The sequence below is a fragment of the Trypanosoma equiperdum genome (assembly GCF_001457755.1).
Source record: "Trypanosoma equiperdum strain OVI genome assembly, contig: ctg_48, whole genome shotgun sequence".
Classification (NCBI taxonomy): Eukaryota; Euglenozoa; class Kinetoplastea; order Trypanosomatida; family Trypanosomatidae; genus Trypanosoma; species Trypanosoma equiperdum.
The window spans coordinates 54469-64903 of NW_027124409.1; the positions used below are offsets into that span (position 1 = coordinate 54469).

A 10435-nucleotide genomic window follows, 5' to 3' on the forward strand; every position below is an offset into this window, starting at 1 on the left:
GGTAGCTCGGGTGATCCAGTAATCAAATCCATAGAAAACGGAAGCGGCTGGGCCTCGAATGGTACGGCGCAAGGCCCAACACCACTATCCATGATCCAAAGATCGGGAGGCGGCTCCGCCCGTTCCTCCGGAGGTTGCTGCTTTGGTGGGTGCCCCTTGGTCAGGAGTTTGCTCCGTTTTGCCTCCAAGAACAGCCAAATATTTACGTCAGCCGCGAACAACTGCCCTAGTTCCAAAAATATCTCCAACTGATGTGTACACACCTCTTGCGAGGTGTCGACGCGGTAGCCCGTTGTGTACGCAGTGTCTTTTGTCGGATCCAATAGTCTGTGATACTGACCAAAGTTATGGATAACATCCAAGGGCAGCAGTCTACAGGGCATGGGAATTCCCGACCCGTCTGCCCCCGTCGCCTCATTCTGAAGCATGCCGGAAGTTTCCGCACCACACGCCGCCCCCGAAAATGACCTGGTTATATCTTCCTCCGATTCCCCGGTACCCAAAGGAGTAATTGGGCGGGGAATCGATGTTGACCCCAAATCTTGTTCCGGGGGTGTCTTCTGCGTGGTAGGGGGAACGTCCTTTATACCTTTACTCGCCTTCAAAATTTTATCAGGATCGCTGTGCTTCGCATCACTTGATAGACTGCTACGTGCCTGAACGAATACGTGTACAGGAATACGCTGACGGCTAGTTGTGAGGCTGCTTTTAACCGCTTTGGTTGCCTTTGAGAAGAGGCTACGCATCAGCCCCTTGCCACTCTTACTTTTGCTTGCTCCAGTGCCGCCTTGGTCACGCCCCGCCTTCGCTAACATTGCAGCGCTCAAGCGCGCCACGTCAGCAGCGGGTAAATCCTGGTAGAGATCTGGGAAGCGCCGCGAAGCCCGAATATAGAAAGAGGAAAGCATTCCTATCATCCGGGGGTGAGAAATGTAGTAGTTCTTCGAAAGCGGATCCCTCTCTCCTCCTCGTAAACTGTGAGAATTCTGCTCATACAGCCTATTACTACATGATTGCCGTACGATCGTTCCGTCCAAAAACGATAGCAAACCTAGCGTCTCAACCGAAAGGGTTGCCACTTCCCAATTATGGTATAACCGCGTCTTGGAAATGGCAGTTGCAAATTTAGAATTACCACCGAGGTTGTCTGGAAGAAAACGCTGGTAATCCAAAGAGTAGACGATACGGTTAGGTTGCCGCCATGTGGTGCTAGAATCATGACCTTCGAAGTAGCTACCACCTGTGTTTCTCATAGGAGAGAGTCCTTTTCTATAATTCCCCAAAAGGCGAGATGCACTATACTCAACAAATGCATCATGTGCCTCCCCCATCGGGGCAGCTTCCACATGAAATAAAGAGTTCAACGAGCGATCCGTGGACAGAGCCCCTGACCCAGCAACCGAGCAAACATGAGCCTGCGCGACCACAGCTCCTAGCACCTGTCGGAATGCTTGCCGCTGTTCCTTGGAGACAAGCGATTTAACGGCGTCCTCCACCTTGTCACTTGATGGCACCAAGTCAGTCGGTGCGAAAAAGAACCGCCGGCTATGATCTGGCGATACACCCACAAATCCTGTGCGTGCGTCCGCTATCCAAATGTGAGCACGGTCCACTCCTGCAGTGTCACTTCCATACAACATCAAACGCGGGAGGATCTCCGCTGTCGACCCCAACATAAACGAAGAGCTTGCCCACATTTCCTCCACAACACCAAAACCTTCCGGCGGAAGGTACGGAACAATAGGAAGCGCCCATATAAAGGGAACGAGCATCGACTGCGCACTAATAACACACGCGGAAGCATGCTGCGGAGTTACACCAATAAAAACGACTCGCTCCTCCTGTAGCAGCAAGGAATGTATCACGCGGAGAGCGTCGTAAGAAAAACTTAAGCACAGAGTCCGCAGTGGAACATCAGTAAAAGGATGGTGAAGGTCATTCGGGCGAATAACAGGAACTGACGCACGCTCAAATTGCAAGTAAAAGTGATTGTTGACGGGAGTTTTGCAAACGTTACTGCAACCGTCAACTAGGTCCGAAAGCGGCCACATTGCTTTGGTGTAAGCCGAATTGTCAGCTCTCGCCAGCCCTTCGACGTTCTGACTACCGAAGTGCCCTCTGCCAATCCCATGGGAAATGCAAAGAACATGAGGGACAGTCTCCAGCACGATAGTGCGCATTGTATTAAACAATGGGGATGCGGAAAGTATCGTGATTAGTAATCCCTCCGCGGCACACCCTGTGTAAATAAAGTACGTAAAACCGTACAAGTAACCTTCATCATCTGTTCTCTTCTCGTCTTCACCATAGCTACCACTGTTGTAGCATACCACGTCCATGGCTGTTCCAGATCCAGCGGCACGCAAGCACGCAGAACCAAACTGGCATGACGGGACTTGGATGAAGAGACCTTCCTCCCCAATGGGTGAGACATCCTTCGCACCATACGCACCACCAGCAGGTTGCAAACCTCCACCATTCATCGTTTTAAGCAACAGCCTTCCGCAAAACCTCTTCAAAAGTGAACACAGGACGCTGTTCTTTTCAACAACATCCTCAGATGCACAAGCATCGGCAACGCACTCCCTACTGCCCCTATCATTATTTCCACTTCTTCCATTGTTGAACACAACAATTGGTTCCAACACTGCTGCAGGAACCGACCCTTCGTCACGAGCACCAACGTTGTCACAGTAAGAATCCTGTACCCAAACGCGATGCAGCGACACAGTATGTGCTAATGGGCAAACCTGCATATTTGCTAAACCTCACAAATATATATATATATATATACTGATGCACGTGAAAGGGAGAAGTTAAATACCCAAACTTCAGCCGTTTTGTGAGGAGGAAGAAGGAGTCTGGCACTAACAAACATCGTGGGATAGGGACAATCGCCAACAAACCGTGGGAGCAAGGAGACAAAATCACGTACTCAAGGAACATGAAGTAAAAAAAATATGGAAGCAACAGAATGTTCTGACACATAATATGTTATCCCCTACAAAATATATATATTTTTAACACTGACAGTTCGTTTACCGCAGAGCTTCCACGAAAAATAAAATGGCAAAAAGAAAACTCAAGAATAGTTTTGGTTGAGATGGCGGGCAAAGCGTGGTAACACAAATGCCGCCTTATGGACGTCCGAGTCGTAGTACTTCAGTTCACCCGCAAAAGGCATCGACTCGACGGGACGCACGGGTTGGGTCACATCCACGCCAGCCACCTTGGAACATATGAGAGAACCAATGCTTCCGCATGGGTACGTAGGGGTGTAAATCATAGCGTACTTTACGGAGGCAAAACCCACCTTGTTTTTAATAAAGTCGGCCATCCCTTCAATTAGGTTGCGATTCAACCAAACAGACTCTCCTTGATTACAACAGATGCCGCGTGGTTTCAGGATGCGCAGCACGTCCCGATAAAACTTCTCCCCAAACAACTCAGCTGCGGGGCCGTCAGGGTCTGTGGTGTCGATAATAACCACGTCAAAACTTTCACTTGCCGCCTCCCTCACGAATGCAACGCCGTCCCCTACCCGCACATCAGCCCTTGGGTCAGAGAAACCGCTCGAAATCTGAGGAAAATATTTCTTGCTTGCCTCAATCACGTCACCATCAATATCAACGAGAACGCACCGCTTGACAGTGCCGTGGCGCAGAACTTCGCGCATGACACCACCATCCCCACCCCCAATGATGAGGACATCCACGGGATCGGGATGAGCGCAGAGAGGGGTGTGGCTCAACATTTCGTGGTAAACAAACTCATCGAAGTCTGTAAGTTGGATGCAACCGTCAAGCGTCATGACGGTGCCCCACGGCCCTTTGGGATCGGTCTCGAAAATCGACAGGTGCTGGAACTTTGTTGGAGCATCGTGTAGAACCTCTTCAACCTTAAAGGACATTGCTTGACCGGGCCACTGCCCATTTTCCTCACGAAACCATCCGTCAGCAAGAAGACCGGGTCCAGGCATCGACTCTCCGACAGGGCAAACACAAGTCGTGTAGATGAGTGTTTGTAAGGGCAGTAAGAAGCGCTATAATAATACCTTCAGATATCCTTGAGCATCGCAAGGTTGAGAGGCGGACAAAAAAGGTATTGCATAACCCAAACTCCTGGAGTACAGTTCCTTTTGTGTGCGGATGCATATTCGTGTACATGCTATAACATCTGTAGACCTACTTTCAGCCTTGCATCGGTGTAAAGCATCACTGACGACGAAAAACGTTAAACAAGATAACCCACACACGCTGATTATAACTCTCGACCGAAAGAAACCACTTAATCGCTTCGTCCATCCATTTTATCAACCCCCCCCCAAGACTCTTTATCTCCCCCACCGCAACAAAACATCTGCCGTATGCACCGCAAACTAGACGACCACACATCACGCTTTCGCAAGAAAATTCGCGTCAAGAACTAAACCAACAAGAACTGTAATGATAACACTCTGATAAGCACTGTAAAATCTCTCTAAGGCACGTGCACCATTAGGGCGGTCCCCATAATATATGGGAACAACAGATGAAAGTAATACCAGAGAAGGGGCGGCTCCTTGCACCTCACTGGGTGGTTGCAATATAACACAGGTTGTAATTAGCACGCAGAAAACAAGGGTGGCACCTAATGTAACCTTATATATAATTTCACGGCAGTTTATCAACCTGAAAGGAACTCCTTTGCCCTTGGAAACTTTGTCGTCGGTCCCTGATTTGATATCAAACGTTCCTTCCCTAAACTCCCGTCGTTTGTCTCCTTCTGCAATTAACCTGGAAACCGAGCGCGAGAGTGCAAGGAAGAAGCCGTTGTACGTGAGGACAAACAGAAGAGACAAAACAAGATCAGAATTCAGCCGATGCGGAGGAAGCATGGGTTTGTTCTCAATGGTGGCCTTCGTGGCAAACATCTCGTACACCCCGCCGGCTGAGTATTCACGCCGCTGCGGCTGCTTTGTCCACCCCAGGGCAAACCAGCGCTTTCTGGAAGTGAACAGCTCGTCACCAGCGCCAAATATCAGAGTAAACAAACAAACGATGTGGCACAGCAAGTACCATATCATCTCCAAAGTGATTACCCGAGTGAGAGGAGCCAATAATGGAGGCAGCTTTGCGCTGTGCTTTGTGCCGGCTACGCTGCTGAGGGTTGCATCCTGCCTCCCTGCTACAGTTTTTTGATTACCCATGATAATTTGATATATAATATTATGAACTGGTGCCTAACAGTGCAAAAAATAAAAAATAAAAATGAGGAATAAGGCACTTCGAACACGAAGTGGGAACACCACAAATAAGGGGTAACGCGGAGACCAGTCAGATGATACGGACTTGCAACACACACACATGTCAAAGTGCTTGTTAAGATAACACCTATACTTAGGGAAATTATGCCCTCCATAAACGGCGACAACAGCGTAGCCAATCGCGCACAAAAAAACGTCCGCATGAATCAATACCCAATCAGCTGCGGTCACATGAGGCCGTCTGACGGTGCTCAAGAAAAGCTGGAGGTAAATTTGCCACCCCTGTCTTTCCTCACAAAGATACACAAAAAACTGGCAAAAAAAACAGCGGAAACGGGGCCCTTCGCGATGGTTTGCAGAGACCCTATAGGGTCGAGAGGTGCCGTGAAAACCCACATGGACCATAGTATTCTTTCGCTCTCGATCAGTGCATTGAGAAAAGTTACACGTGAGACTGGACGCGAGTTTGGGTCGCAGCGGCATCGTCTAAAAGCAATGAGGGTTCCCCTCATGGAAGTGGTCGCTCACGGGGCCCACACCCAACGAGAAGGTCCGGTGTCGCCGCCAAGCCCCGATCATCGTCGACGTCGGAGAAGGGACCTCGCCAGCTCTATACGTCACACCACACGTGTTAGCAAAAAATCAAATAAAATGTCGGCGGTAAATCCGTGACCGGACCGGTTGGGAGTTCAAAAAACAGTGTCAGAGTGTCAGAATGTCAGAATCCACTACAAGGTGCCCCACTATGTTTTATTCTCCCCTTCATCTACGCTGTGCTCGCTGCCGCCCATTTCACTCTCTTCATCAGAACCTAGAACGTCTGCGTTCTCCGTTTTGCCTCCCTCCAACTTGTACCTTGTGCGCCTTGCCTTCCGTTTGCTTGCCTTGGCACGTTTCTTCTGTTGTTTAGAGTTCAACGCCTCAACCTTCGCCCGATGCTCACTCTCTCGCTTCGTCTTTTCCATTAGGCGCTCTGCTTCAGCCTGAAGCCGCTGGCGCCTCTCGGCCTCCCGTTCCTCAGCAAGGCGAACATGTTCATTTGTCTTCCCACCAGCCCCCGCTACAGTGGAACGGAGACGTGGGAGCGAACGCATTGTTTCAATGCTTTTCACATAGCGCTCGTGTTCTGCCTGCAGTCGGCGCTCCCGAGCGGCTTTCTCCTCTGGAGTTAAGGGTGGGAGATTCGACATCCTCCAGCGGACCAATTGTCCCTCACTATATCCCTACCACCTATATAGCATCGGTTAGGCCAACAGTGGAGTGTAAAGGTCGCATGACCTTACCGGAAGAATACCAATGCAGAGAGGAGCATGGAAACAATTGTAATAACACGGAAATGCAACCCGTCACCTCTTACTCTTCCATACGTCTCTTTAATCACTCGCTCTTCTCCCTATCTCGTTTACGATTCACCTTTGGCTTCGCTGTGGGCGTAACCTCTCGTGGTAGGGGGAACTGCTGCGGGGACGTGGTCCGCACAGCGACGTACTTTCTGGTTCCCTTTGCAGTTGCCGCTGTATCAGCCCTTGCTTCTCTTTCCTGCAGCTTTGCCTTTTTATTTTGAAGTGAAGAAAAGCTTCCAGAAGCTGGCGTACCGATTACTCCTCCGGCTGGTAAGGCGTCCGCACTCACCTGACCACCATCCGGCCGTCCTTGGGCCCTCCGCACCAACCCTGCTGAGCGACTGGTCATTGAGACACCTGAAGTGTCACCTTCTTGATATGTATACTTCCGTGCAGGAGTCCGACTTTTCGGGAGTTTGGGGAGACCAAACTCTCCAGCCTGCGTAGGGGGCGGAGACCAGCTGCTAGATAGCGCCCGATCGGAGCGATGCATTCCCTGGCGTTCTAATGTTTCGCACGACTCGGTGATCCATTCGCCGTCAGTATAGTCCAGAGCTGTGGGCGCAGAGTGCACCTCGTCGTCTCCGTGTTTGACAGGAAGGGCTCTTCCATCCAATGAATGGCTGAAACCTGTGGTCTCCCTTTCCACATGGCAGGTTGAGGCCGCCAGTTGCACGTTGGTGATGTCATCCTGCAAAAAATTATTGTTCCCACGACCAGCAGAACCTGATTCCGCGGTTCGTGCGACCGGGAGGGGCTGGCGGCCACACCTAGGTATTTCTGGAAGCGGCGACGGAGACGAAGAGGGCACGCGATGCTCCTCTTCCATGGTTGATTGAAGTTCATCACCCTCCTGTGGAGGGAATACCACAGTAGTTGGTGGTGACTGCGGTGTCATCTCTTTTAATGCCATCTTCGAATGAATGGAATGACCTGAAGAAGCGGAAGATAGCGATTTTCTACATGAATTATTTGCGATAACTACAGAAACTGAAGCATCGCCACCACACACAGCTTCCTTGACGGCGGCTACTTCCTCTACTGCCGCGTTCGCCGCCGCACGAGATCCACAAAACCATGGTGTTCGATAGCGACGTATCTTCTTCTGCTCCGGTTTCTGTGCTGGTACTTCTTCCGCCTCTGTGAAGTACGGGAGATAACTCGAAGAAGAGGGGTTGCCCAGCTCCCCTCCGCCACCAGAACGGAGGCCTTTCTCATCTAAGAAGCACTCCAGGTGGTCACTTGGAAGAACAGGGAGTGTCTCCACGTTGGGGCAGAAGTCCTCCCTATCCCGGTAGGCTTTAGTGGCCCGCACACTTGGAGTCGCTTCTTCTGGTTCGTATCCATATCCCTGTTCAACACTGTTAAAGGCTCCTTTGCTCATAACGTCCTCCCGAGTCTGATTCGACGGTAAAACGTCCGACAACGCAACAAAATCGGAAACTTGAGGTTGAGGAGGGCAATCACCCCCAGCAAGAGAGCTTGTCACAGAACCTCTGGCAATGTTATCGTTGCACTCATCAGCCTCGTCGTCACTTAAACTTAGGACCTTACTCCGTTGACTCCCACGCAAATCACCAAGTGACTCGAATATATTTGAAGGCGGAACGCACTTTCTCGGCTTTTCTAACTCGGTATCCCCTCCGCAAGACTGCACAAACACATCTTCAACTTCGGGTCTGTAAAGCGGATCTGGTGCCAACAAAACGCATTCCGCGTCGCCCTCTGGGCTCACTTTCGGAGAATACAACGAAGTTAAATGTAGAGGTGCCTGGACTGTTGCTGTTGCACAAGAAGACGAAGGAGACGCCTCGGGAACTGCTGTTCGATTATCGCGGAACACTTGTGTGGAGCGGCCTCGTTTCTTCTGCTGAGTGCCGGTTGAAGAAGAGACATCCACATCCACAAGGCGATTTACTGATTCCATGTTGCATTCCTGCCACTCAACCGACGCACTGCCACTCTCGCTAGTTCGCTTGTGTGACGGTGGTAGTATTCCGCATGTTGCGAGGATTGCTCCGTGTTTCAAAACATTTGGCCCCTCAACACGCTGCTTAGCTGCCGATAGCTGGCCTCCCAAAGAAGATGCGTCACCGGGAGGGGACGACGGCCGGAGTAAAGTAGAAACACCACCACTTTTGTGTGGTGACATTGAAGTTTCCTCCTGCTGGCCGTTACACTCCTTCCTCTGTAAAATATAAAGTCTCATTTTATCTGGTGTCGGAGACGCTGAAGTTACGCCATACAATCGTTCCCACATGTGAAAAGTGGCAGAAGAAAGAATTGCATCTTCAACGGTAACCTCTGAACCTATGAAATCTGCTATTGGACTAAGTTCACACAACTTCATTTTCCACTGCTTCTTCGCACGGCAAAGTGCCGTTCTGTCTGAGGAACAATTTTTTGTTTTAATCCTCAATGGGATAAACAGTACAGTGCACTTAATATGAGTGAAAGGAAAGGGAGTACTTGCAACAGAGAAGGGAAGAAAAAAGAAACAGCTACACCAGTGGAAGCACAACGTTCAGCTTGACACCGTTTACGTTAAATAACATACTTACGAATGCGGGACACATAAGTGGTACATGGGGAGGAGGTGAACAGTATTATAACATAACCAACAGCACAAACTCACATTTCTAGTATTTCCCTACTTCTCGTTAAAAGTAAAATAATGCCGTTTCAACATGCTTCCACCACGTAGTATGTAAAGGGAAAACAACGAGGAGAACCTACAACCACTAAGTTTAGGTCAGTCGTGGCGTCTCAACGCGCATTGAAAAGTAATATCGACAAAAAATGGTACGATTAGATGCTGCTATATTGTTTATTTTCTTATAGTCTACACCTGGGTCACTTAACTGCGTATGACGGTGGGGGACACAATTTTGCGACAAGATGTTGTGTGGAACAAATATATGTAATTAAATAAAGTTCACAAAGCGTACTGAATGACACCACGATGCCCCTCCAACAAGTGGAAAACAATAGTAGTAGCTACTGTCACTAATAAATTGTAATGATAGTTTTTCAAGAAAGTTTTTTTCTTTTACACTCTGACAAAAAACAAGCAAATAAGAAACGTGCGATCCCCCTCCCCCCCAAGCTAAAAACGTTTCTTTCTGGTGCCTCACATCACATTAAAAAAAACAGACTAATACAACCACCTGTCGTAAATGCTGCTTTAAACTCTTGGTTTTTTTAAAGATAGCAACGTGATTAATCGAACTGAGCCAGTCAAAGCGATATCCGGATAAATGATGCCCCTTAAAATGGGGCAAAAAGAAGGTATGAGAGGTAAAAGTAAAAAATTATAACAAGGCTTCTTCCTAACGTCAAACAAACACCCGCTCAGATTTTAAAACCAGCCTCAACACCAGTTTTGCAGGTCCTTTTACTCCAAAAATAATATTGAAAGTTAGTAAATCATCTACATCTAGCGTACATTGGTGAAAATTCGTACCAGACACGTGTATGTTAAGGCACAAAACTCTCCGATTCAGCTTCTGCATTTGCACATGCGATATTAAGAAAACACAATATTTTTGCAGCCCGTTAAACAATGTACCTGAACAACAAAAGACCAACCTGCTCCTGCAACCCTCGTTGCGTGATTGTGTTGTCAGTGAGTGCCAAAGAATTTGGTACACTCAGCAAATCTTACGACTAAAGCACACTCACCTCCTGTCCATTGCTCGAAGATGATAATACTGATACAAATTTTTTCCTATCGTAGTTAACCTCCTTCGTACCCCCTACACGCGCAAAATATATACATATTTTCATATTAATTCCAGTACACAACTGATTTCTAACAGTCACTGAAAAGTCATTGCAAAAAAAAAAA

At 48.7% G+C, this 10435-nt stretch overlaps 5 protein-coding genes across 5 annotated transcripts in view; all 5 read right to left on the minus strand.

The window, feature by feature from the left end:
* The window catches only part of TEOVI_000205600 (DENN (AEX-3) domain containing protein, putative), a gene marked incomplete at both ends in the record, with an annotated part of 2811 nt that extends 55 nt beyond the window's left edge, over positions 1-2756 (minus strand). Inside the window, one exon of the mRNA XM_067225186.1 lies at positions 1-2756. Coding sequence (XP_067081287.1) covers positions 1-2756 — 2756 coding nt within the window.
* Positions 2757-3082: 326 nt separating this feature from the next.
* Positions 3083-3979, minus strand: TEOVI_000205700 (spermidine synthase; the record flags this gene model as incomplete). The annotated part of the gene is made up of 1 exon (XM_067225187.1): positions 3083-3979. The coding sequence occupies one exon, from the start codon at positions 3977-3979 to the stop codon at positions 3083-3085; it is 897 nt and encodes a 298-aa protein (XP_067081288.1).
* A 414-nt stretch (positions 3980-4393) lies between these two features.
* TEOVI_000205800 (uncharacterized protein) lies at positions 4394-5188 on the minus strand (the record flags this gene model as incomplete). Its single annotated transcript, XM_067225188.1, has 1 exon — positions 4394-5188. One exon carries the CDS (start codon positions 5186-5188, stop codon positions 4394-4396), a length of 795 nt encoding a protein of 264 aa, XP_067081289.1.
* Positions 5189-5988: 800 nt separating this feature from the next.
* TEOVI_000205900 (uncharacterized protein) lies at positions 5989-6435 on the minus strand (the record flags this gene model as incomplete). The annotated part of the gene is made up of 1 exon (XM_067225189.1): positions 5989-6435. The coding sequence occupies one exon, from the start codon at positions 6433-6435 to the stop codon at positions 5989-5991; it is 447 nt and encodes a 148-aa protein (XP_067081290.1).
* A 187-nt stretch (positions 6436-6622) lies between these two features.
* TEOVI_000206000 (uncharacterized protein) lies at positions 6623-8938 on the minus strand (the record flags this gene model as incomplete). Its single annotated transcript, XM_067225190.1, has 1 exon — positions 6623-8938. The coding sequence occupies one exon, from the start codon at positions 8936-8938 to the stop codon at positions 6623-6625; it is 2316 nt and encodes a 771-aa protein (XP_067081291.1).
* Between the last annotated feature and the right edge of the window lie 1497 nt (positions 8939-10435).